At 52.5% G+C, this 27706-nt stretch overlaps 1 protein-coding gene across 2 annotated transcripts in view; it reads left to right on the forward strand.

The window, feature by feature from the left end:
- Positions 1–27706, forward strand: part of SLC2A9 (solute carrier family 2 member 9) — a 241531-nt gene that overhangs the window by 144247 nt on the left and 69578 nt on the right. For both annotated transcript variants that reach the window (XM_058723094.1, XM_058723093.1), the window contains 2 exons: positions 12529–12716; positions 24370–24480. In XM_058723094.1, the coding sequence (XP_058579077.1) occupies positions 12529–12716; positions 24370–24480 (299 nt within the window). The remainder of the gene's footprint in view (positions 1–12528; positions 12717–24369; positions 24481–27706) is intronic.

Consider the following 27706-nt stretch of genomic DNA (forward strand, 5'->3'; position numbering starts at 1 on the left):
ATGCAAATTCTCATTCCTTTTTCAAGTTCTTTGGAATTAGTGATCAGAACGTGACCAGAAATACGAATGAGGTATGAGCTTTGGGAAGCCTTTACTTTCAAGCGCAGGGTGAGGATCAGATGACCCAAGTAGATCAGATGAACTATTTAAGTGACTTGGAGATTCAAGGGAACAGACCCCGCCGGGAGGGTTATTTTCCATAAGCAAATGTCTTTTTGAAATGGGTTCACTGACTGTGAGTTTCCAAGGTCATTTCCCCTCTCTGCAAGGACAGCTAGTTAAAACTAGAAGTTTCTGACGCATCCGCTCCCCGCTCCCAAGATGCCATGGCTTCATTCTCCCCAGTCTTCCGTGGGACCTTCACCCTTCTCGGGTTCTCCACTTGCTTGGGAGACCTCGTCCTTCTTCCTGTGCAATGCCGGGATCCCTCCCGCAACATCTCTGACAGGTGGTCATCACGCCTCTCCTTGCACACCTCCAGGGATGGGGGGCTCACTGCTTGTGAACTGCCCAATCTGCCCTTGGCCACATCAGTCAGACATTCTTCCTTGTGGTGAGCTGACACCTGACACAGCACGGCTGTTGCCATTGGTCCTTGTTCTGACCTCAGGGCCAAAGAGTCCAACACTGTCCACATCCAGGCTTCTCCTCCCAGAGGATCCCCTTCTCCACACTGAGCAAATGAGGAGGGACCAGTCACATTCATCCAACCTGGTTTGAGCACCTGCTGTATGTCAGGCCTTGAATAAGTCCCAGCCTCTGGCATGAAGCGTCATAAGCCTTACACCAGCATAAGCACCTGCCTTAATCTGGTAGGACCACAGTGATGACAGGAGCGGCCATGACAGCCATTTGCCAGCCTCAGGACAAGTACGTGTGCTTTGTCCCCTCACTGCATGGTTTCTGCCCCTCTGTGACTGGGGTCCCAGCTCCAGGGGCAGATTCCAGGCCTTCCCCTAGAGATTGGAAGGAAGGGGCTCTGGGTAAAGAAAGACTGCAAGAGTTAGTTTCAAACCAATCCTCTCTGTGATTCCCAAGTATAATGAAATTGGTGCTGATTTACAACATAGGCATTTGCTCACTCTGGTGATGGGCCAACGGATGGGTGAGAGGAAGCCAGAGGATGCTTCTAGGCTCATCAGGAATTCTGGATGTAGAATGAGACCTAGGAAGAAAGGTCGGGAGTGAGGGGAGGGAGGAAGGAAGGAAGAGAGGAAAGGAGCGAAGAGAAGGAGAGGGGAGGAGAGGGTGGGAGGACTTTGTTTCAAAGGTCTGAAAGGTCTCGTTCTAAGTTCCCAGGGAGCATAACCGAGCATCCAGAGCAGGGCTTTGGAGCCCCTGGTTGAGCTCTACTCCCAGCTGCCCCATTCACCAGTGGTGACACTAGTGGCTGCCTCTGGTGGCCCCATTGCACCATCCTTCTCCCCACTCTGATTTCAGCCCAGCTGTGGGGCAGCCCCGTGTGAGCGCAGACGCAGGCTGAGCTCTCTGCACCTCCAGCACAGCAGGTGTCTGACCGCACGCTCAGATGGCCTGGACCCAGCTCAGCCCCTCCACAGTACGACGTGCACGCGTGCGAGTTAATGCCCCCTGGAGGCAGGAGTGGGCAGACAAATGCCCAGCCTCACCCGTGGGACAGTTCGGAGAGAACAATGTTCCGTGCTCTACTCAGAAGTCCAGCACAACGGACCCTGTCGTTCATAGTGGCCTCCTCGATGACTCACCTTGGGTGTCTCCCCCTTCCCCACTTCACTCTCCCCACCCCCTCACACCTGCTTTCTGCAACCACCACGTGTATCACCGTCTTACACCCAATCCTTGTCTCAGGCTCCGCTCTCAGGGACCCTAGTGCTGACCACCGGCAAGTTGCATCTCTCTCCTCACCTGCAGAGTAGGGACCCTGCGGTGTCTCCTTCAGGGGACGGTTATATGAAAGTTAAATAAGAAAAGGCCTATGAAGCTTGTGGAACGGTGGCTGGCCCAGAGTGACCCTCAGCAAGGGTTAGTCAGGATCACTGCAACATTGGACTTCATGGTGATGAGACCTCAGAAAGAGCTTGGAAAACAATGTGGATCCAAATGAAAGATCCAGCAGCAAGTCTGGCTGAACCTAATGCATTTGGAAATTGGAATTATCTTGCAGTCCCGTCTGCTAGGAATGAAGCGTCTGGGAAGGGGCACCTGCGGCGGGGAGATTCCCGCCTTCCAGAGGCACTCAGCTGTTTCTGCAAAACCATGAGACAGGGTTGCCTTTTTATATTTTAACAACCATAATTCAGCCACTGAAACTCTTCATTTGGAATATTTCAATGTGTATTTATTTTTGAGAGAGACAGAGACAGAATGTGAGTGGGTTAGGGGCAGAGAGAGAGGGGGACACAGAATCTGAAGCAGGCTCCGGGCTCCGAGCTGTCAGCACACAGCCTGACGCGGGACTCGAACTCATGGACCGTGAGATCATGACCTGAGCCAAAGTCGGACGCTCAACCGACTGAGCCACCCAGGTGCCCCTTCATTTGGAATATTTCAAAACAGAAACACTTTTTACAGCGGTTTGCAGAGGGTTTGTTTGGGAGTTTGAACCGGCAACACGTGTGCATCCCTTGGGGTCCCAAGCAGCACAGTGGTGGCACCTTTTCCACAGGGCGACCTCCTTTGAAAAGCTGCTACTTTCTCGCTCTCCTTAGAATGTCACCTTTACCTTGAAGAGGTCGGTGACTCATGTCTTAGTAGGTGGAACCTCGGCTAGACAGCCCACTGTCACGAGGTCCTGAGGCTGACAACGGGCTCACACCTGGGACAGGGGTGGCTGCTGAGCTCCTGCCTTTGCGCACGCACCTCCGTTTTACCCTAATCCGGGCCTTCTTTGGAGGATCCTGTATAAGCCGCCTGTACATTTATCAGGGTTAACTCAGTTAAAACCAGACAGTACCGTTCCCAGGTCCTCTGACCCATGCATTGGACAAGTAGGCGGAAATGTATCACTCTGTGCTGGAAGCAGAGGTGAGGGGCACCCTGCCGGCTCCCCCTCGTGGTGGAGCCCCCACCACCCTTATGTGGTCCCTGGGAAGGCTCCAGGATCAGTCCCTAATGCAGTGCTGTGACAGTACAAACAGGACTTCCCTAGTCTTCTGCTACGTTCCCCGCTTTGGATCCTACTGCTGTTGGTATTGAACTCAAACTTCAATCCCAGATGCTGCTGAAAACTAATGTTTCAGTGAAACCCCCCAGTTTCAGAAGCCCTGAGGGGTGCTCCTCTCAGAAGAGGGGGTATGCACTGTGCCAGGCACATGGCTGCAGAGGGTCGTGGCCCCCCGCTCCACCTGCAGCCCCTGTGCCTGCCTTGTCACAGGGCCCCTCGGGGCCACAAGAGGGACGTCTCCAGGCTGCCGCGTGCTTCACTCTAGCAGGTGATAAACGCTAGCAGGGTCGATCGGGGGCAGTGGCGACCGTAACACAGCGCCACAAACTGGGGACTTCGAACAACAGGTGTTCCCTCCAGTTCTAGAAACCAGAAGTCCAAAGTCAACCTGTCCTCGAGACCCGCTTGCTTTCCCAGCTTCCAGTGTTTGCCTGCCGGCCTTGGCACCCTGTGGCTGTGGCTGCGGCTGCCTCTGTCCAGGCCCTGCCTCCGTCCTCACATGGCTGTCTTCCCCGCGTGTCCGTCTCTGTGTCTCTTCTCTCCTTCTTATCGAGGGCCCACCCTACTCCAGGGCGACCTCATCTTAACTGAAATACCGATCACATCGGCAAAGACCCTGTTTCCAGATAAGGTCACGTTCATCATTACCAGGTTAGGGCTTCAACGTATGTTTATGGGGACACCGTTCAACACCCAGTAGAACCCCGTCAGGCTAGAAAGGAAGAAAAGGAGAATAAAGTGGGGGTGTGGCAGGTGCCTCCTGGGATAGTTAACAAACCCCTGGTGCTCCCGGCCCACTGGGAGCAGCAGTGGCACTTCTGAGGACTTGGCGTGTGCTGACGTTTCATCCCGCAGACAGCCTCGCCGCAACCGTGTCCGTTTTACAGATGATGAAACTGAGGCACAGAAACAGGAAGTAACTCACCTGGCCTCAGATGAGGTGACAAGGGGAGAAGTGAGGATTTGAGCCCCCTGCAGTGTGGCCGCAGAGTGGGGGCCCTTAACCACCCCATGACATCATGACACAGCTGGTCACAGGGGCCGGCAAACGACGCTCGTGCTATGGCAGGCACAGTGCAGGGTCAGGCACTCGCTCTGACCCCCCGGATCCCGAGGAAACAGAGGTGCGGGAGAGGCGGGCCCAGGTGCCAGGCGAGGGGCAGCAAAGGCTGGACGGAACCCAGTTCAGTCTGTGCTCCCCGCCCACCTCCGCCTTTCCTCTCTGCCGCACACCTCTTCCCATTTTTTCCCTGGGGGGGGCGGGGACGGGGGGGGGGGGTGGTGGGCACTGGAGGGCCCGACTGGGGCTGCAGTCAGCTTCCAGCTCTTTCTCTGAGCTGGCCAGGCGCGGGCACAACCTCAGACACCACCTCCCTGATCTGGAGACTTGAGGGATGCGAGTCAGACCCGTCGAGAACACCTGCTCTTCTTCCCGTCTTTGTTTCGCGTTGCCCGTGTGAAGCTGGGCAGGCAGAACGTTGGGGCTCGGCCCTCGGCGATCGTGAATGACAGAAGCTGGACTGCACTGTGTCCCGCTCATCACCCATTTGCCCAGTTGGCACACCAGCCCAATTCCAAATCCCCGAGGCCGTCCGGGCTCCGGCCGGGAGCAGGCTCCCAGGCCTGTCCAGTGGAGGTCATGGCCGTGTCGTCCACACGGTACAGCTAACGTGTGGCATGTGAGCCAGCACCCTGCTCTGCCAGACTCCTCCCTGAGCCAGCACCCACACCCTTCCCCACCGGACAGGGGAGACGACCTCAGGATCCGTACCTGTCGAGCTCCGGGCAGCCGTGACCACTCAGGCAGAAGCAGATGCCAGGACGGCCCCGTCCTCCGTTCTGGTGCACCCGGACAGACGCAACCCGGGAGGGAATTGCCGAGAGGCCGGACTGACCTTTAGGGAGGAAGTCCATGGGCCCCACCCCAACAGGCCCCCCCCCCCCCCCCAGCCGCCATAGGACACCCAGTGAGCACTTTCCGGGGCTGGGCGCCTCTCCAGGTGCATGCCCCCCACCTGGTCTGCAAGCCACAGTCTGCCAGCCAGGCATTATTAGGGCACAGAGAGGCTGAGCAGCTCAGCCGTGGTCGCCCAGCCAGGACATGGCATAACACGGGCTCCAGGCCTAGCAGCCGGGCTCTAGAGCTGTGAGCCTAAACACCAGGCTTGTGGCTGCTCAGCTGGAGTTTGTGACCCCTGTCCCTTCCAACCCCTCCCTCCCAGACCTCAGACAGCACTGGGCAGACGCACCCCCTATTTTCCCTTATTAGGTTTTGCATAATGCTGGCTTATCCCCCGCAAAGGGGACAGTATGTGTTTCGCATCTGCAGTGAGCCAGGCTCTGGGCTGGTGCTCTGCAGCGTCACCCCAAGGAGCTGTCCTAATGACCGGAGACCTAGGTGACCTCAGCTCCACCTTGCAGAGAGATCACGTGCTTTTCCCATGCTGCACCGGAAGTGAGTTGGGGGGTGGGGGGGTGCAGCTGTCTAATTAAAACAGTTTTCTGTGGCTGTTCTAACAAAGTACCACAAGCCTAGTGGCTTAAAACAATACAGGAATAGACGAAAGAAACTTGGTACTTACTTAGTGGTTTAGTTTGAGCTGCCAGATCGAGACTTTTTGGCAATTCCTTTAAAAAAGTACCAATTTATTATCTTACACTTCTCGAGGTCAGAACTCCAAGATAGGTCTCACTGGGCTAAGACCAAGGGGCTGCAGGGCTGCATTCCTTCTAGAGGCTCCAGGGGAGAAGCGTTTCTTGCCCTTTCCGGCTTCCAGAGGCGCCCCCATTCCTTGGCTGGTGGCCCCTCCTCCACCTTTAAAGTGTATCCCCTCCACGCTCTGTTCCCAGCACATCCTCTCTGACTCTGACCTCCTGTCTCCCTCACACAGGGATGACACTGGGCCCACCCAGACAATCCAGGATAACCTCCCTATCACAGGATCATTATCTGGATCGTATCTGTGGCCCTAGAAGCTAACATATACACAGGTTCTGGGGGTTAGAATATGGACTTGTTTGGGAGGACATTATTCTGCCTACCGCGGGTTCTTTCTGCTTTTCAAGGTGTCCCTTAAAAGGCAAAGATAGCAAGCAAACTGTGATATTTGCCTCCACCCTCTGATCAGTGTCCTCCATGGGATTCTCCCTCCAGCCATGCGGACAGCCTAGATTCACTCCCACTGTGACACATGTCACATAAAGGCAGAGGAAAATTTCCTGGTGTACTTCCTCAGGTGCTCCAGCAAATGGATTTAGGAAATATGGAGCAAAACAAAGTTAAACGGGTGTCTTTGTGCAGGACTTATCAGAACGTTTGTTATTCTGAGATGAAGTTTGAACCAAGAGATAGAGCATACAGTGACACTGGACTTCTTTGACCGAGGAATCTTATTCCGTGGAGCTTCTCTGGGAGTTGGCATTCCACAAAATGCACGTTGGGAAATGTGAGTGACTTTGAAGGGGACGCTGCCTTTTCAGCGTCCGTAGCTTTTGTTCCTTTCTCCGACTCCTACACTTGGCACACTGCCTGGAGCCCATACGTGCTGAGAATTGGCTCTGGGTGGGGCCGCAGTTTCTGTCAACCAGCCCTGAGACTGTCCCTGTAAAAAACCGATGCTTCCTCCCCGAGCAAGGGTTGTACGTTCCTTCGGACCGATGGGAGTCTGCCATCAGCCCGGGGCTCCTGAAACACGAGTGTCCACCAGTCGGCAGGGCCTGGCAGATTACCGCAGGGAGCCGCAGACCGGAAGCAGTCCGCCCCCTTCCCACCCGCAGGATTCTGTGGCCAGCCGGGTGCCACGGGTGAGCCGGGTCACAGCGAGGTCCTCCCGGTATCAGCGGAGCCCTGCGGGGGCCTGAAGCCCGGGAGGGTCTCCCACCGCGGATGGAGCCTGTGCCAGGCGCCCGTGAGGCGGCAAGCACATGCCCGGTGCCCTGGCAGCCTGTGTGCGTTGCCCCGCGGGGTGGCTGAGGGCTGCGGGAGCCCGTCGCCTGTCAGCCGCACTGCGCTCGGATGCTGGTTCCCTCACTGACTGCCTTCTGTCACGCTCACTGCCGTGTCCCTCTGTTCCTGTCCGCCGCGCCACAGCCCCACTTCTGTGCCCCTAACGTGCCCTCCCCTGTCACCCCCACGTCTCAGTGTTTGCTCTTCATTCGAAACACATCAGTGGAAAACACACTTGGTGCCCGGCTCTGCAGAGAAGAAATAAAATAACAGCGGTAACTGTTGTTCATCGGACACCATTTACGTGCCAGGCACTTCACATACGTTGTTTTCTATTCTCAAAAACACCCCAGAGGTAGGTTTTATGGTTTCCATTCCATGGAAGGACAGCTCAGAGAGAAGCAGCCGCTGCCTAGGGTCACACAGGTCACGCAGGAGGGGCAGGCGACTCTGACCCCGCGGCCCACACACTTCCCAGGGTACCCTCCTGCTTGGGGGCATCACGGGGTGGGCATGGCAGCTGCGTGGACACGTTGTCACGGCCAGGAGTGAGGAGAAGGTGCTTAGCCGTGACCGGGGCTGGGAGGGCTTCCAGAAGACATGGCTGCTGAGCGGGTCCCGGAAAAGAATGTTCCAGACAGGCCACAAAGTGGCAGAAGGAGCATGTGTGAGGCACAGAGGCGTGTCGTGGGGGTGGGTGGAGGTCCTTCTCAGGACAGATGGGAGGGGACAGTCTTGAGGTGGAGGGGCTTGTGGGCAGGACCTCCACCGGGCAGAGTGAGTTCGGGTCCTGCTGGCTGGGGCAGGACAGCCAAGGCTCGAGTGCAGGAAAAGGTCGTCTTGGGGGATGGAGACCAGCACGAGGAGCCCACAGAGAGGTGCTGAGACTGAACTGAGACAGGACCTGGGGCCTGAGAGGGGCACACGACTCGAGAACAGGAAGGTGGCATCAGTGGGGCTCAGTGACAAGATGAGACCTGTAGGCAGGTCCTCCATCCTGTGCTCTCACCTGGCCTGCCCCTCCCTCACTTCCCACCAGGAGAAATCAGGGAAAGCTTCCCGGAGGAGAGGGTATCTGAGCTGAGGCTCAAAGAACAAGGTTAGCCAAATGCAGAAAGGCCAAAAGAACGTTCTGGAGAGAGAAAAGAAGTAAAAGTACCAGTGTTTCTCCTGAGTGCCGGGATGTGTGAGGCAACTTGCTGTCTTTTGGCTCCCTGCTCAAGGGCCCTCTCTCTTCTGACAGCACGAATGCACCCCTCCCTGGTGCCCCTCAGGACTCCAGCTCGGCTTTCCTGTTACTACTGTTTGCTGTTTTCAAAAGGACATTTGTGAGCCCCCTGCCAGAGGATACACATGGGGTGGGAAGGACCCCAGAACTGAATCCCACGGGTCCATAATTATTAGGAGTGATCACCAACAGAAAGGAGTGTAGTGGGGCAGGTGGGGAGGGGGGAGGTTATCTGGAAAGTAGGGAAGCGCACAGGGGCCAGGTCCTGCCGGGGAGAAGGGCGATGGGCTGGCGGGGGTAGGACAGGGCCTGCTCTGGTGTGACGTCCTCCTGGGAGGAACCGGAAGCCTGTTTGAAACGGTGGTTCTGAACTGGCGACATTTGGCGGTGTCTGGAGACATTTTCTTAAATTATTTTGTTCATTGAGATATAATGGACACTGGCATTATATGTTGGCGTTATATATGGCGTTATATTAGTCTCATGTGTCCAACATGGCGATTCAATATTTGTATATAACATGAAGCGGTCCCCACAAAATAGGCCCAGCTGACATGTGCCCCCACACACTTACAACTTTTTCCCTGTGATGAGAACTTTTAAGGTCTGTTCTTTCAACAGCTTTGGAATATACGCTACAGCATTGTTAACTGTAGTCATGTAGTCACAATGTGTCACACCCCCAGGACCTGTTTCTTTTGTAAGTGGAAGTTTGTACTTTCGCTCGCCTCCACCCATGTGCTCGCCCCCCCACCCCCACCTCTGGAAACCACCAGTCTGTTCCCTGTATCTGTGAGTTTGGTTTGGGGAGGGGTTTTTGTTTTGTGTTGTTTTTAGATTCCGCATGTGAGATCATGCAGTGTTTGTCTTTCTCTGTCTGATTTGTCTCACTTAGTGTGATGCCCTCAAGGTACATCCATGTTGTTGGGAATGGCAGGATTTCCCTCTTTTTGTAGCTGAATAATATTCCATTGTGTGTGTGTGTGTGTGTGTGTGTGTGCAAGTATGCATGTGCATGTTTGTAAGTATACGTGTGCGTGCGTGTGTGTGTAAGTATACGTGTGCAGTATACATGTGTGCATTCTGAGTGTGTAAGTGTGTGTGTGTGTGCGTGCGTGTGTCTGCGTGTGTGTGAGTGCACGTGTGTGTGTTATTTCCGTACGCCTCCGCCCATCAGCAGACACTCAGGTGTGTCTCCACGTGTCGGCTCTCGTAAACGACGCTTGGAGGCAGCTCTGATGGTCCCTGGTGCCGAGCTCCTCCGGCATCTGGTGGGTAGAGGCCAGGGATGCCGCTAAATGCCCCACAATGCACAGGACCGTGCCTGCCACAGAGTTATCCGCCCGAGAGGCCAGGAGTGCGGGAGTGGGAAGGGCGGGCTTGGGGCTCAGACCCACAGACGCCAACCGTGCCCCTCCCCCAGCTGGCACCAGGCGCTAGGCCTCAAGGTGTGCGCAGCAAGCGGAAAGAGGAGGTGCTAGGGACGGCGCTGAGATGGGAAAGCACGGGGGACCGGGAGGACCCGGAGTGGCCAGGCACGCTCTCCTGTCCCCTCGGCCATCTGGGAGGGAGGGAGGGAAGGAGCAGCCAGGCAAGGAAAGGCTGCAAGTGCGTTCCTGGCAGAGGGAGCAGCATGGCCAGGTGCAGACAGCCGAGAAGCACAAGGGGTGGAGGAAAGCTGAGCCACTGATCCGCTGGGGAGTGACGCAGCAGGGTGGGAGCTGAGGGAGGGGACTGGTGCCGCCGCGGCGTGGAGGGCAGGTTTACGGGGGGAGCTGTACTGGACATGAGGCAGCCAGGCCAGGAAAGCCGCTAGTGGGCTGTGGTCACAGGTCAGGAGAAGGTAATAAGAACCAAAGCAGACGCAGCAGGGTGGGAGCTGAGAACAGAGCTAAACTGATTGTTTCTGCTTTCGAGCGGCTCATCGCTGCAGTCAGCTTCTCCAGGAAGCGGGTGCTGAGGAGGAGCCAAGAGTGCGGAAGTTTCGTTGGAGAGTAACACTGAGAAAGGGAGAGGGAGGAGGCAGGATAGAGCAGGAAAGCCTCAGACCGGGACACCCCCCGGCCGGGTCTCTGCACACCCAGTGGGGAGCTCTGGAGCAACACTCGTGCGTTGCGGCATCCCCACCGGGTGAACACGGCTGTGCCCTTGCGTCCCCACCGTGCCCGCTCATGGGCCGGGAGTCACCGTGGGAACAGCATCACCTGGGCTTCAAGGTTGAGTGCATATCCACAAAGCCAAGGGCGGGGGCAGGGTGGTGTCAGTCAACCACGCGCTCACAGCTACGGTGGGGAGTCCTTTCCTGAAGGCGATGTGAGTGGTGCGTCTCTGTGTCCGCCATGACACTCTCCCTCACCGGATACTCGTCCTCACCCAGTCACAGGAAACTTCGAGGAAGGGGTGTGGAACGAGTAGAAAGAAACTGTCTTTCTGAGCACATATACAACAGGAAATTAAATTGATGCTTTAAAAGAAGAAGGAAAGCGCGGCTTTTAAGAAAGAAGACTTTTGTTCCAGGAAACTCTGTTAAGAGCTGAGCATTGAATTTCGCGGAAAGCTTCCTGGCAGCCAAGGGGAAAGGGGGGTGGTGGAGGGGAATAGGCTATAGACTTCTCTTTTATTTTACATGGAAAGCATGTATTTCAGGGAGGAGAGAGAAATATTTTCCTGCCCTCAGACTTCAGGATCACTTTATCATATGAGCGTTGCATTTTGAACTTTGAGGAAGTATCAGCAATACTGTAGTTACGTGAGTGACATGGAAATGTTATTCATTCAGCTACTTCTCCCATTTATCCTTAATAAAAACTAGCAGAAGTATTCAATCATAGCTTATTAAAGAAACATTCTGAAGCAGTTTTCAGTGTACTGTTGGAAATAACACCCCAGAGTCTCATGGGCTTGCTTTTTGTAGAATCTGGAGGAAGTTTTAACAGCCTTTTTGTTTTGTTTTGTGGTTTTGTTTGTGTGTGTGTGTGTGTGTGTGTGTGTGTGTGTGTGTGTGTGTGTGTTGGGGATTTTGTTTTGCTACTTAAGAAGAGCAATTTCATATGCCCTGTGCTGTAGTGCAGTGTTTTTAAGGATGATGCCCACTGTGTCTGGAATGGACTGTCCACGGGAGCCGCCACCACGGCCACCTTTCTCTGGAGGAGGATAAATGTCAGAGCACTGAACATTTAAACCCGTGTTCTGAAAGCATCTGCTATTATCTGATTATTATGCTGTCAGGGGTCTAATCCATAAGCCCACCTTTATACATATGTATGTGGAGGTTTGCACCATTAAAGGCTTAGTCAGAAATGGCAGGTTCGCTGAGGCTGGAGATTTGCAGTGTTCAGCCCGGAAAAGGCCCAAGTCACATGGGTGAGTTTGAATACTAGGAAGATTAGCCCTTTGAGAGTATTTCCACGCAAGGTTCCTGTGTCTCAGAGGGTCATATGGAAAGGGCCCTGGAGGTCATTTAGTTCAGTTCTCCTTCCAATGACAGAATCTCCTCCCAGAATCCTGGCCAAGAAGCAGGCAGCCTGACCATCTGAGTGCCTCCAATGAGGAGAGCACACAGGTCCAGGCAAATGGGAGGTGCTCAGTAAATACTTTTCAAAGGAATACATCCTGTGTGTGAAGCTCTGAGCCCGGGTTTAGTGTATATATGTCATCCGGTTACTATAGCAGCCGTGTGAGGCAGGAATGCTTACAAACCACGGACAGATGCACTGTGGTAGCAGGGGATTTGAACCCAGTGCCCCCAGGAGACCAGTGTTTCCTCCTGGCTCTTCTCCTAGCCAACTAGGTGACCTTGGGCAAGTCATTGCACATCTCTGGGCCTCTGTTTTCCTATTTTTTTTTAAGTTGTTAAAAATTTTATTTAAAATTTATTTTTGAGAGAGGGGCAGAGCACGAGCAGGGGAAGGGCAGAGAGAGAGGGAGACACAGAATCAGAAGCAGGCTCCAGGCTCTGAGCTGTCAGCACAGAGCCCGACATGGGTCTCGAACTCACGAGCCGCGAGATCATGACCTGAGTCGAAGTCAGGTGCTGACCTGACTGACCCACCCAGGCGCCCCTGCTCTGTTTTTAAACAAAGGCTCGGGACTCCTCGCTTTCAAAGGCCCCTGCCAGCTCTGTCCCTGACAAGGCGTGTGTCTGGGTGGTGGGACCGTCCACTGCAAACATCCTAATCCCTCCTGAAAGTCTGTGATGGTCCCTGTGTGCAGCCTTCCGAACCTTCCTGGGCAAAGAGGATGTCTCCCGAGAGGTGGAGGAGGTCCTGGCAGAGAGCCGCTTGCAGAGGAACATCCACCTGGTGTCCGTGCTGGAGCTGCTACGGAGTCCCTTCGTCCGCTGGCAGGTCATCACTGTGGTCGTCACCATGGCCAGCTACCAGCTCTGCGGTCTCAACGCGGTGAGCGTCCCTGCACAAAGGGCGGTACCAGGGGGAGGTAACCGGGGGCGGGGGGGTGGGGGGGGTGGGGATCAGGGCTCGGGCCTCGGTGCCTGGATCCGGTCCTGGCTCTGCCACCTGCACTGGCTCTGCGCCATCAGGCAGTCACGTGATCTGATCGATCCTCAGTTTTGTCATCTGTAAAATGGGATGATGTAATACCGAAAGGAAGAATCCACGCAAAGTGTTCAAAGCAGCAGCAACACAGTCACCCCTTAATAAACACCATTGTTTAATTTAGTGATCCCTAAAACTCGTGTTTCTTAATAGAGTAGGAGTTAGGAAGCTGTAAGTGAGAGATGATTTAAATAAAAGTACTCTTGGCTGGGCTGGCTTCAACGTGGGACTTTGGTGTGGGAGGACCTCGGGCTTGAAAGGAAAACTTTCCCGGGGCCTGAGTTAACGTGGGCAGGGAGATCGGGCGGAGGCGGGCGGAATCTTCTGTGAAGTTCCCCAAACCCATGGACAGACGCAGCTGGCCCCTTCCCTACTGGTGGCTCCTGAGGGTAGAATCCAAGAATCCCAGGACCAGGGAGCAGGCTCAGGATCGTTATCATTGCTGCTTCTGGAAAATAATGGGTTGCGTTGTGCAGTGGTGAGTTCCCCATTTACGAAGGTGTGCAAGCCAGCTGGCAGGGCAGTGTAGAGGTACTCACATAGCTCAGGAGAAGTGTGGCTGGGTCCAGAAGGAGGAAAAAGGGGACCTTCTAAAGAGCCCCAGATAAAATAGCTCCATAAGCCCGGCATCCCCTAAAAGTCTGCATGGCAGTGTCTGGGGTATGTAGGGGGAGGTGACATGAGATGAGAGGGAGGCGTCCCTGTCCAGAGAGGGCAAGGTGACAGCATGGAAAGTTACAAGCCTCATTTGAACCACTCTTGATTCTATTTTTGGAAACATTGGGATGAGCTGAAATCGACTTGCAACTTACTTATTTTTACCTTTTTCCTTGGTCTGTTGAAAGCCAGCAGAAGGAGGAGGTGCCTGGGGCAAACAGCATGGCCTTGGACACCGCCTGCTGTTTCCTGCACTTCACAGCTCCAGGCTCAGAGCCACCCTCCCTGTTCTGAGAAGGTGGAGAGGGAGCGTCTCCGTTTCCTCAAGCTAACATTTGGAGTCGTAAAAGCCACATATGGAATCTGTATTCAGTGAGGCATTTGGATCGAGAGCCATGACATTTCTAAACAGAATTCTCTCCTCTCCCGGGACATAAATTTCTGATTCGCGTTCCCTATAAAATTTCCCGTATAAATCCCACTAGGGTGTGTCTGTAAACCCCGCTGCATAGGCCTAGGATGGGGAAAAACCGTGTCCTCTGCTCTGGGGACCAGCGGTAGTGAGGTCTCGGCTCGGGGCATCCCGCGCTCCTCGTACTGATTGCCTTTCGTGTCTTTTTTTATTGTCGTGAGCACATTTGACATGAGATCTACCTCCTTAGCAAACGTCTAAGTGTGCACTGGAGTCTTGTTAACTGTGGGACGGGCTTTGCACAGCACATCTCCAGAGCTCGTTCATCTTGCTTGACGGGAGCTCCGTACCGTTGATTGTCAGCTCCCCGTTTCCTCCTCCCCCAGCCCCTGGCGACCACCACTCGCCTGCTCTCTGCTCCTATGAGTTTGCCTGTTTTAGATCCATCGTGTAAGTGGAAGCATGTGGTACCTGTCCTTCTGTGACCAGCCCACTTCCCTCGACGTAACGTCTACCAGGGTCACCCAGGTTGTTACAAGTTGCAGGATTTCCTTCTTTTCTTATTTTTATTTTTTATTTTATTTTATTTTTTTTTCAAATTTTTTTTTTCAACGTTTTTTATTTATTTTTGGGACAGAGAGAGACAGAGCATGAACGGGGGAGGGGCAGAGAGAGAGGGAGACACAGAATCGGAAACAGGCTCCAGGCTCCGAGCCATCAGCCCAGAGCCCGACGCGGGGCTCGAACTTACGGACCGCGAGACCGTGACCTGGCTGAAGTCGGACGCTTAACCGACTGCGCCACCCAGGCGCCCCATATTTTTTATTTTTTTGAGGCCGGCTAATATCCGTCTGTGCGTACACGTACCACATTTCCTCTATCAGTTCATCCATCGACAAACACTTGGGATGTTTCCACGCCTCGGCTGTTGCGAATACTGCTGCACTGGATGTGGAGTGCAGGCATCTCTCCGAGATCCTGATTTCAATCCAGACCAAAACCCGGAAGTGGGATACTGACTCATGTGGCAGTTCGGTTTCTAATTCTTTGAGGACCCCCCATACTGTTTTCCGTGGTGGCTGCACAAGTTTCCATTCCCACTGACAGTGTGACGTAGCCAGTCTTGTTAATTTTTGCTTTTGGTGTCGTATCCAAAAAAGACCAATGCTATGAAGTTTTTCCACTATGTTTTCTTCTAGGACTTTCATAGTTCTTATGTTTAAATCCTTAATCCATTTTGAGTAAAGATAAGGGTCCAATTTCATTCTTTTGTACGTGGATATCCAATTTTTCCAACACCATTTGCCAAACTATCCTTTTCCCATTGAATGTTCTTGGCACCCTTGTCCAAGGTCAGTTGGGCATCAATGAGTTTACCTCTGGGCTCTCTGTTCTGTCCCATTAGTTTGCGTGCCTGCCTTTATGCCAGTATCACACTGTTTTAACTACCGTCACTTTGTAATATCTTTTGAAAAGAGGAAATGGGATGCCTCCAATTTTGTTCTTTTCCAAGATTCTTTTGGCTATTCATTGTCTTTTATGGTTCCATATGAATTTTAGGATTTTTTTTTCTATTTCGGGAAAATATGCCATTGGGATTTTGATGGGGATGGCATTGAAGGCATTGAATCTGTAGATCATTTTGGGTGGGGTGGCCATTTGGACAATATTAAATCTTCCAATCCATGAATGGAATATTTTTCTACTTATTTGTGTATTTAATTTCTTTCATAATGTTTTATAGTTTACAGTGTAAAAGTCTTTCATTTCCTTACTTAAGGAATTTAAGGAATTTATTCCTAAGTATTTTTTGATGTTATTATAAATAGGATTTTTTTTCATTTTTTTTAACATTTATTTATTTTTGAGAGACAGAGAGAGACTAAGCACCAGCAGTGGAGAGGCAGAGAGAGAGGGAGACACAGAATCCAAAGCAGGCTCCAGGCTCTGAGCTGTCAGCACAGAGCCCGACTCGGGGCTCGAACTCGCAAACCGTGAGATCATGATCTGAGCTGAAGTCAGATGCTTAACCGACTGAGTCACCCAGGAGCCCCTAGAATTATTTTAATTTCCCTTTTGGATAATTCATTGTTAGTATATAAAAACATGACTGATTTTTGTATGTTCTGTATCCTGCAACTTCACCGAATTTGATTATTAGTTTTAACAATTTGTGCGTGTGTGTGTGTGTGTGTGTGTGTGTGTGTGTGCACGCACGCTATCTTTGGGGTTTTCTACGTATAAGATCATGTCATTTGCAAACAGTGATGCTTTTACTACTTCCTTTCTGAATTGGGTGCTTTTCTTTTTCTTGTCTAACTGCCTGGGCGAGGACCTCCAGCACTATGTTGAATAGAAGCGGCGAGAGCGGGCATCTTTGTCTCGTTCTTGATCTTAGAGGGAAGGCTCTCAGTTTGATGAGTGTGGTGATATCATAATATGATGTCGGTGGAGTAGGACGTTAGCTCTGGGCTTCTCCAGTATGGCCTTTATTATGTTGAGATAATCTTCATCTATTTCTTGCTGTTTCAGGATTATTTCTAATCTGTAAGTCAGAAGTAACACTTGTAGCTTGGCATGCTGAATTTGACATAGAGCAACATGCTCTGGCCCAGTATCCAGAGGCCTGGCTTTCTGTCTCACTGTGGCCACAAACCTGCAGTGGGAAACCTAGGCCAGTCACTTCCCCGCACCCAGCCTCTGTCTGCTCAGCTGTAATAATAATAAAGCACACCTTCACTTACCACTTAGCATGAGCCAGAAGTTGTCCCCATGGCAGTCCTGTGAGTTACACAGCACTGTTAGGCACAGAGACACTGGGAGACTTTCCCTAAGTCACATAGCTACAAACGGTAGAAAGGGGATTTGAGTCCCAGCCATTTGGCCACAAGGTTTGGCTGCTTAAGCCGTGAGCAGGGAAGGTCCCTAAGGCCCCCTCAGAGCATCCCCATATGGGACACTGATCTGTGTCCCCGGGTCATCCTTAGGCAGCCAGCGAGACAAGTCTCACCTCTTCTGTTTTACGTACAAAAGGACAAACGCTGGTTAGCAGCAATCTTGGTGTCCTGGGCCCCGGTCCAGGCTCTGCCCCTGCACCTCTTGCCCCCAAATCCAAATATTGCATGAGGCCAAGAAAGAATGCTAACACAGATGAAAATCTTGAAATGCCCTTCAAAACTTGCTTTATTCCCTTCATTTTGCCAGAAATTATTTGGGGGGTGTGGTCTGTGGTTTAAGACGTCACAAATACTGCTAGGTATGTCCTATTTATCACTTTATTCCAGCCCCAAATGTCCTGCAGGAAGTGGTGCCATCCCCATTTTGTCGAGGAGGAAACTGAGGTTTACAGAGGGCCAAGGACATGCTCAGGGTCACAATAGGAGGGGTGCCCGTGCTGTCAAACTCACACGTCCTGGTTCCAGGTCTTCTGCCCTGGAGCCCCTGCCCAGGCTTGGCCAGCCCATCTCCTAAGAGCCAGGCACCTGCACTAAACCAGCAGCTCTCAGCCTCAGCACCGTGCACATTGGGGGCTGGAAAATTCCTTGTCCTGGTGCGGGTGGTGGGGGAGCTGTCCTGGGTACTACAGAATGTTCTGCGGCATCCCTGGCTTCTGCCCATTAGATGACAACCTACCCCGCCAGTTGTGACAACCAAAAATGTCTTCAGATGTTGCCAAATGTCCCCTGGGGTAAAATTGCCCCCAGTGGAGAATTACTGGGTTAAACCAACGTTACAAATTGCTCAGTACATTTTTGTTAACAGAATCAATGAATAGATTCCACAAAGCTTAGAAATCAGGCAAAAGTTGGATTTAACATTTAATTGTTTCTAAATTCCTTTTCAGCATTGCATTCTTTTTTCCTCCTTCTCACAATGGCTTTCAAATTCCCTTCTCTAAAATTAGACTTAAATCTTTCATTTTATGCAGCTGCCTTCTTCCTGAACAGTTTGTTGCATGAAAACCAGACTTGTGTGTGAATGTTCAGTCTCTCACCAGCAAGGAGCCTCCTGGTTACAGACTCCCTCCCCTTCCCTGGGGTGGTCACAGCAGCTCCTACACCCACAGCTGTCCCTCCCCTCCCCGTGACTGTCCTCGTGAGGGAAGGCCACCTCTCCTGGTCCCTGTGTCTCCAGCACCCAGAACTGCCCATGGCACATGGGAGGCACCTGAACACTGGGAGAGAGGGGGAAGAGGTGAGAAGAACAGGGGCAGGGAGGGGGCTGCTTCCATCAAATGCTTGGGATGAGAATTGGACCGACGCCATTGTCACACCTGCTGCAGGAAAACCAGTTTTCTTGAGACTTCCTGAATGTTCTGGAATACCCAGGATTATAGTATCCTTATCGACACCTGGGGTTGCCCTTCCTTCCTCTGGACTCCTTCCCTCTTGAACAGAGGAAGCCAATCATACCGACTCATCTGGGCCTCGGTTTCCTATTATGAAAACGGGGGATATTAATGCTCAGGCTGCAGAGCTTCTGTGGGGGCTGATAGGAAGTTATGTACGTGGAACATGTCGCAGATGGTAACCGCTGAGCTTACATTCCATCTCCCCTCCCCTTGCCCTTATCAGCAAGACCTTCTAACACCGTGTTCTTCCCTCTCTCGATGCCACTCTTTTGCAAACTTGGCTGCTCCCACTATGCGGTCTTGGCTGGGAAACAAGGCGCTGGAGCTTGTTAGAAATGGACGCAAAACAAGAGTGGAGAGGCTCAGGGCGCAGGCTGCAAATAAGCCTGGTGATGCCCATTCTGGACCCTCGGAGGCGTTTCACGGCCTCCCAGGTTGGTCCACTCGGCGGGTGCCCAAGCGTCACAGTGTTCCCGGGCAGCTGTGTGTCCCTTGGGTCTGTCACCTGTACAACTGCTGTGTAACGTCTCCCTTTGCTGCTACACCAGATTTGTGAGGGCAAGGACACATGTGTGCTGTTCCCCTGTGTGGTGCACCTGCCGTGGCTGACAGAGCACCAGACGTCCCCTCCATAAAGAACCAAGTGGCAGGGAGGCAAGGCTGGGAGGGTGGAGGGAGGGAGGAAGAAGGCCTTAGACATGATGCCTTCCCCCGGGGGAGCCCGGAGCCCTCTGATGGTCTATCTCCTTTGTCGACCCATGTCAGGAACGTCAGGAACGCTGCAGGCCAAATCCTGTCTTGCACCAAACTTCTAATCACAGGTTGAGAAGCATTGTAAATAGCTTTTGTTTTTGAAGTTTCTTCCCAAATAATGTCCTAATTCAAATTAGAAGGATTGAATGTTCTGTTACCTCCGTAACTGAGACCCTTCACTGAAAGGATTTGCGATGTCCCCAGATGGGGAGAGTGCTGCACGGAGGCCCTTTGCGTGGCTGCCCCAGCGTTCCGGTCAAGAGGACATGTCCTGGAGTCCGTGGTGTTCAACCCCCAGCTCTGAACTTGCAGGCTAAGGGGAAAGTTGCCATGACTGCTCCGTGCCTCAGTTTCCCCAGCTGTAAAGTGCCCCCCCCCCCCCCATATGATGGCACGAAGATGGACGAAAGGATGTCTATAAAGTTCTCAGCACAGAGCTGCCCTGCCCTGAGACCCCGGGCGCCTGGGTTCCAGCCCACATCCCCACCTCCCAGCCCTGGAACCCAGGTTAGAAGCTTAACCCCTCTGCCCTTGGTCACTGAGATGTGACTGGGGACATGACTCAAAGGCGGTATCAGCTGGTTGAGGGCTGGGTCAGGGTGGGGTTATGTTTTTACCTGTAAAGGAAGGAGCAAGATAGGAAATCCAACACTCTTAGAAAAGCTTTTAAAAGCTAGCATGTTCTGGCCACCCTTAAAATTTGAGTCCTTATTTCGTATCTTTCTGGATTTCCAAATAGAAAGAGTGAGGGGATCGGGAGGAAGCCCCTCCTTGCTGAGTGCTGGAGGCGCCCCATCAGGTCATCCAGCGATGCTCATCAGGGTGTGAAGTGGCCCAGGAAAGGCGGGGGAGTCACTCGCTCATTCCTGCACATCCATGGTCAGGTCCAAGGGGCCCTGATGGCAACGAGGGGTGACACTTGAGCTCTGGATGCACCAGCTCTGCGAAGACTGGGGTCTGGGCCTAGAATTGTCTAGAGAGCAGGGGGTCTGCTTCTCTTTGCTGCAGAGCATGTTGTTATCCTTTCCCAGAACGCACCTGCTCCCTTCCAGCCCCCGATGGAACCCCCACCCCATTCCACCTCAGGAGGGCAAGCAGAGGCAGCAGGGAGCAGGAAAGGATTGGAAGGACCTGAGCCCACATCCCAGCTCTGCCACTCTTGGCCGTGTAGCCCTCACTGGGCCGAGCCTCACTTTCCTCATCTGTTAAATGGGGGCAAGACACCTACCCCACTGGGTTGTGTGAGGATGGAATTAGGACACGTAGATGATAGATTTGGGGGTATAATACATGAGCCTTTTTTCCCCTCTCTAAATTCAGAGCAGGTTAGAGAGATTGGCACAGGAATCGGATAGATGGGGGATCACAATGTCTCCTCTACTCCAGGTGGAGCAGGATTAGAGGTTGTGACCCCAGAAGTCGCCATGAATTCTGCATTCCCAGATTTAAGGCACCTCCCCAGTCAACAGGAAGAGGAAGCAACCCCAGCCCCAACTCCACGGGTCCCTCCCTGCATGGACAGAGCAGAGGGGACACAAGCTTCCCGCGGGTGCACAGAGAGCCAGCAGGGGCGCATGTGAGCACATGAGTGTTTCTTTCTAAGGGCCCTTCATTCCTTATGTGATTCCTTGTCCCATGGGCTGAGAGACAGTCGTGTTCCTGAATGGGAGTAGGAAATGAAGGGAAAGGAGGTCCCTGCCCTACGGTAGGCCCAGCACTGGTGCCATCCCTGGGAGCTAGTGTTCAATAAACGACGAGATCTCCTTTGTCTTCTATCCTTCAACGTAGATCCCATGCGTCACCATTGGTGGAGACAACCTGTGTGTTGACAGCTCTCTTTCTCTCTCTGACCTCTGCTCCCACCTTTGCGCCTTCTCTCTCTGAACTCCGTCCTATAAGGACCCTCATGACTCCATTTCCAGCTCACCTAGATAATCCAGGATAACTTCCCCTTGTCAGGACCCCTAAACTTAACCACATCTTCAGAGCTCCTGTGCCAGGTAGTGTAACATATTCACAGGCTCCTGGGATTAGGACACAGACATGTTTGGGGGAGCCACTGTTTGGTGACCACCCCCTGCAAGCACGTGTTGAGCCCATACTCTGCCAGAATCGCCTTGTTCCGGGCAAAGGCAAATCAGGTGGTTTCTTGTTCCTGAAGGGTTAGCCAGAGAGATGGGTTAAAACGCCTCTCTCAGGAAGAGGCCAGCTGCAGGCAGCTGGGCATATATGGGATTCCGGGGGAAATGCTGGCTAGAGGAGGCATTTCCAGTTAGCCAGCTGCGCTAACAGCCCAGCAAAGCCCGTGCAGCAGGAAGGACTGTGGGGCAGGAAGGGAACAGGCCTGGGTCTGCACTCTGGTGTGATGGGCTGTGTGTGGTCTCTCTGACCACACTGTCACCTGCACAAGCTGTTGAGAGAGTTGAACGCGATTATGGTGCTATGCTTTGTCTCTAACACGCAGTGTCGGGAGTTAAGGAGGAGGGCTTTGGGGCATCCGAGGCAGGCCGTCAGGAGGCCAGCGCCCCCCTCTCCAGGCTGCGAAGCAGACCCTGAAGTACTTCCTCCCCAAGCCATGCGCACGACTGTGACATGTTTCTTCAGCAAAGAACAGTGGTGTCTCAGGAGAGACCTGGAAATCTTCTGGAATGATACCCACCGTTTGTTGTACACCAGCTCTAGAAAAGACGCTTTACTTCATCACTTTCCAGCTTGTTTACAACCACCCTGAAAGCCAGATCTTTTTTCCCTTCTTTAGAGACGCGTAGTCCCTTGCCTACAGACCCACAGTTCACCAGGGGCCGCGCTGGGGTCAGATCCGGTACGCAGGCCTCCAGCTTGCTGTCCTTCCAGTCCTTCTCTGGGGGAGGAGACAGTCGGCCACCTGAGAACCTGACTATGTCAAGGATGAGGTCAACACAAAGCACCCTCCGCGGGAGGGTTTGCTGTGGGACACGCTCCACCTTTCCTGGTACTTCTGGGTCGTCCGACGTCCTCAAACTGCCTGATCAGATAAACCTCAGTGCAGGAAGATAAACCTCAGAGGCCGTTACCTTCCTGCTCTGGAAGGTGATTCAGGGGGAGAGCAATGGGTTTGGGAGCCAGCACTAAGATGGGCAGTTCGTGCACAGACCTCACCCCCCACCCCACCCCCGCACCCCTCCAGGGACGGGGCCAGCCCAGCAGGAACACCCCACAGGCCCTGGACTGGGGGAGGTGGTCCTCAGGGCTGATTTCTGCCTATCAATGACTAGGTACATTTACATATGAAATGACTCCCCACCTTGAGCTCGTAATTTTATGCAAATGATTCCCTTTGCTAACGTTTAACCCCCTCTGAGGAAGCCTGAGGCTACAAGGGGAATTGGAAACGGGGAAGGGGGTTGCAGGGGGTGTGAGAAGCCAGGAAGGAGACCCCGGGACAAGCAGGGCACCGCTTCCACGGGAGAACACAAATCCAGCGGGGTCCGAGGCTGGCAGCTCTGGGGTCCAGACTGAGGCTGAGAATACCGTGATGTCCGCATGGTCGCCGGGGGATGGAAGGGGCCGTGGAGCCTTGGCTGTCGAAAATCAGTGACTTTGGGTAAAGGCGTTTCTGCTCCTCTGATCCAGCCCTGCAGATCTGCTGGGGGTCACAGTGAACCTTCAAAAGGGAGTGGAGATTATACGAACAAATCCAGCGAGGACTGAGCCTCTCTGGAATAATTTTGGCTTCTGTCACAGCCCCAAGAGCTATAGGAACTAATGAATTTATCAGGAGCCACGTGTGTACTCTGTGAATGTGAAAGCAAAAGTAGAATCTAAAATTCTAATTTCTCAGCTCAGTCAAGTGCGAGCAGGCACAGGGGAGAGGGTCCTTGTCTTACGGGAGCATTGAAACGCATTTCGCCCAGAGATGCATCAAATCCCACAAACTCACAGAAACGCATGCGGTCCTTTTTACTGGGCTCTGAGCGTTGCCCGTAACTTTATGAAGAATTACTCCTGTCGCTAAAACTTAATCCATCTGCATATATGTGTGCAGGTCCTAAATTCTGTCTTCTCCCCCGAGGCACGAAATTTTTTTTGGTAAACAAATGCTGGTAACAAGACAAATCTGTAGAAACAAGAGCTCTTTCCAAACAAAGTAAGAGGCTGCGCTCAGGCCTGACAAGTTATAGCCAACGAGCTGTAATGTTTCTTAATAATGATCAGTGTGTAAATGCTTCTGAGGCCCTTCACACAGTGGGTTTCCCCGTCAGATGTCATGGAAAGGACAGCACGGGTTTCTGTCCTCTAGCAAACCCTTGCTCTTTGAGGAACGGTTGGGATTGGGAGAACACAAATGACCTGTGTCCAGCCCCTGGACCCAAAACTTTAATAATGAGCAGTGACAATTCTTACCCAATTCCTGATACCCTCTCCTCTTTGAGGAGGAGAAGGAAGCCCAGCAGGACAGAGGTCATTGCTTGAGGTCACACAGCCACCTCAGCATGGAGCCAGGTCTCCAACCTCCAGACAGTGATTGTCGGAGGTCCCGTGAGTGTCGTTAGGGAAACCTCCACACATGAGGGAAGTTGGGAGGGGTGGCCTAGCCGTCCCAGGACCACGCATCCTGCTTTGCCCAGGGCGTCCAGATTTGTGTCTGTTGTCCTAGACTAATTATTAACGGTCTCAAAAGTGCCCAGATTTGGCTAGTAAGCGAGTGACGACACAGGCTTCTTCTAACCTCGCACTCTAGCATCTGAACAGGTGGCTTGCATTTCAAAGCAGGGACTCCATGTGTAGTTTTGTAAGGTGTGTGTTACACAACCCTTAGGAGCGCCATTCACATTGTCCCCGTCATAGATTTACTGTGACGGTTTTCCAGCAGTTGACATTAAAGCATCTTGTGGGTCAGGGACCTTTTCTGTTTCTCACCGAGTTGCCATGGGGGCTAATAGCAGTGCTATCCTGTCACCTAGTGATCCAAGAAGGCTGCTGAAGCTCCAGCCATCACATTCACCATCTTGACAGCAGAAGGGAGGAAGGGCAAAAAATGGGATCACACGTCCCTGACGGAAAGCTCATTTTAAGGAGACTTCCAAGAAGCCTCGCCAACATTTCTGTTCCTGTCTCATTGCCACCATCGGCTGAGCACGTGTTGCCCCCAGTGTGGTAGTTCTGTTAGTGATGAAGAAAGGGGAGAGGAGGGAGCAGGAAGAAAACACGTAGTTGGCCACATCATACAGCTCCACTCTGGATGCAGCTGTGAATCTCAGAGACCACCTTGGACCTGAACTTAATTTTGGAAATAGATGCCTTTCACTGACTCTCCTCCCTTGTTTTTCTTCCCTTTGTTATAGATTTGGTTCTACACCAGTAGCATCTTTGGGAAAGCTGGGGTCCCTCCGGAAAAGATCCCATACATCACCTTGAGCACCGGTGGCATTGAGACTTTGGCCGCCATCTTCTCTGTAAGTGGACTGACCAGTTATTCCTGAGAACGTCATAGAGGGCGCATAGCGCCGTGGGGACCCCCAGACCATAAATGTGCTGGCCTTTAAAGGAGCATGTCCTTTGTGTCTCCAAAGTTACCTGAATTTTAGGAGTTTATCACGCAGCTCATGATGTTTTACCTGTCTAGAGAATATTCTCATCTATATTTTGCTCCCCTGTTATCTTTCTTTTAATAAATGGCTCCCTTCTTTGAACTCTCACCTGGTCACAGATGATACAGTGTGATCAACACCCAGTGGAAAGGGCCATTTCTCCCTGAGGGTCCAAGCGAGAGTCCCTGTGAGCCTCAGGTCCATTGCCATGACTTTAAAAGTGTTTCTAAACCATTAGCTGTCACCTTTGTACCCCAAACATGTAGGACTTTGGAGAGAAAAGAAAGGAGAAAAGACATTCCCGTTGATCAGTGTAACAGAGAGTGACTTTATAATAAGCAAGGGGACCCTGGGGTGGCTCAGTCAGTTAAGCATCTGACTCTTGATTCGTCTCAAGTTGTGACCTCGTGGTTTGTGGGATGGAGCCCCCGCTTTGGGTTCTGTGCTGACAGCATGGAGCCTGTGTGTAATTCTCTCTCCCTCTCTCTCTGCCCCGTCCCCACTTGTGGTCTCTCTCCCTCTCCCTCTCCCTCTCCTTCTCTCTCTCTCTCTCAAAAATAAATGAATAAACATTTTTAAAAAAGAGTTTAACAAGAAGCAAAAGTGTCCAAAAGAAGACACAGAACTCATCACTGTCAACCTCAAAGATGCACAATAAACACACTGTAGGGAGGAAGTTGGCAATTTCACAATTTAGCAGAAACCGCACAGGCCTGGCAATCAGACCAAACTAGGCTTGAGTCCTGGTTCTGGAACTTCTTGGCCGTGTGATGCTAGACAATGCTTTCAACCTGTCTGAGCTTCGGTTTCCCCTTTGATGAGCTGTCGGATTCTCTTCTACCTTGTTGGGGTGAGGTCCGTGCCTCACATTTTGGGCACGTAGTACACGACGGGGCTCACTTCCAAAGGACAGAGAGGAGGCGGGGGAATCAGAGTGAGGTTCTCTGACCTTAATGCAGAAGCTCATTTATTTCCACTTGCGTGCACCGACTTCTCCTGGCGGATTGACCTCTGCAAACAGGCAGAGGCTCCCAGTGGCACTTCTGACTCACTTCTAACAGAATGCTATTTTGCTCCTTGCTCTCAACGAGCATCCTAACAAGATGCTTCTAAAAATGGACGTCAGGAAAGCGTTGAGGACTGATGTTCCGTCTCCCTCTGCTTTCTCCCATGGCCTTGTTCTTAGAGGAAAATACCTCACTGCTTCACAATCTGGGAGTTTCACAAAATTCTCCTTTTGAGTTTCAGACTCCCTCCCCAGTCTGTGGCTGTCAGTGTTTACAGTGATCCGTGAAAAAGCACAGTCAGTCTAGAATGATAATGATAGGAAGTTACAGGGTTGGTTTTGGGAGTTTTTTGGTTAAATATTTTGTTGTTGTAAGAAATCAGCATGAGCTCATTAAGGTAAATTTGTAGAATTCAGAAAAATAGAAAGAACCGAAGAAGAGATCCACAATCATACGACCCAAGGACCTTTGGTAAAATCTCCCCTTGGCCTTTCTGTGCACAGGTGGATGTTCTGTTCTGACACGTAGTAATCCTGCTTTTGTTCACATAACCTCATGCCAGAATTGCTTTCTGGTTTCCTTTCCGTTTTCTTGTCTGAGAAACGTTTTGTTGGAGTGTAAGGTGTATACAGAAAAGCATGCTGATCGTCGCCCCTGGGAATTAACGCTGGTTGTGGCTCTTCGGAAGTCGACAGTCCCGTCCGTGCCCCAACTGCCGTCTGTGGGGCTGGGGCTGTTGGGTGTCCCCCTTCGGAGCCTGGACGGCAGAGCCTGGATTCTGACCCCAGCTCCGTTCCTTTTGAGCTGCGTGACCCTGGCGAAGTTATTCAACAGCTCTGTGACTCGGTTTCCTCATTTCTTTAACAAGGACGTTGCCCTTGCCTTATAGAGATGGGGTCAGGATTGAACAGGTGAATACATGCCAGCGGTGCCTGGCAAACGGTGTGGGCTCACAGAGTGTGAAGTACCCCATTTGTCGACACTTGTCATCTTAAGTAAGGCTGTGATGAACACGCCTGCAGAGAGCAGGGTTTTACGAGGACTCTCACAATCTTCTGATAGGTGAGGAAACCAAGTCCCAAAGAGCTGGCTTGCTCAGGATCGCACAGCCAGTAGGGAGTGGGGAGAGCTGGCATCGAGGGCCCCCGCCGCTCCCAAGGACCCAGAAGTGCTTTACCTGGGATCTCAGGAACGCTCACTCACATCACTCCTCAAAGTCAGGTTGTCGACCTGGTTCGAAAGAGGAGCAGAGAGAGTAACGATGCCTCCAACCCCGTCTCCCTGACCCCACGTGTCCTCCTTCTGGTGCCCTCTCTCTGGCCGGTGGATCATCTTCACTAAAAGCTGACAGTATTTGACAGAGCATTTCTTGGAAGTGCTAATCGCAGGAAGGAGGGAAAGTGACTTCCCCCTCCTGGGAGAGGCAGGGGTCAGACTGGGAGTCTGCCTGCCTCCTGCCTTCAAGTGTGGATCATGGTGGGTCATGGTCACGTGGCATGTGTGTTCCAGAGCAACCTCCCTGCGGGCCCTCTGTGGGGAGTGACGGCTTCATAGCCGTCACGGTAGAGTCGTTCATGCACGCAGGCATCCGTTCCGCAAGCAGTTCCAGCACACCCATAGCATGCTTGTGCTAGGGGGTCACCAGTGAAGTGGTCGCGTTCTAGGGAGAAAGATCCAGAAACAGACACATACCACGTGCAGCCCTGGGATGAACTCTCCTGGGAGGGCTTCCTGGAGGAGGGCCCCAGGAAGGCGAGCACTGAAGGTCCAGCAGACATGAGCCCGATGATGGGAAGGAAAGTGCACTGGCAGCCTGTCGCCTGGCCCTGTGCACATGGCCCCAGTCATCTGCACCCCTCCCAGTGTGTCTTCTAAAGAAAACGGAGATGCAGAAGAGTTCGTTGGGAGCAGTTCTTAACACGGTAGCATTTAGCCTAATCTCTGGAGCACCTCGAGATTGACTCCAGCATGAGGCAGGGAGCCTGAGGTGGAGCTAAGAAAAAGAGGGGAGAAAGAGCTAAGGCTGTAGGGCCCAGCAGCTCTGAATTCAGAGCCCAGTGACCCACCTGCAGCTGAGTGGTCTG

Source organism: Neofelis nebulosa, chromosome 3, assembly GCF_028018385.1.
Source record: "Neofelis nebulosa isolate mNeoNeb1 chromosome 3, mNeoNeb1.pri, whole genome shotgun sequence".
Taxonomy (NCBI): Eukaryota; Metazoa; Chordata; class Mammalia; order Carnivora; family Felidae; genus Neofelis; species Neofelis nebulosa.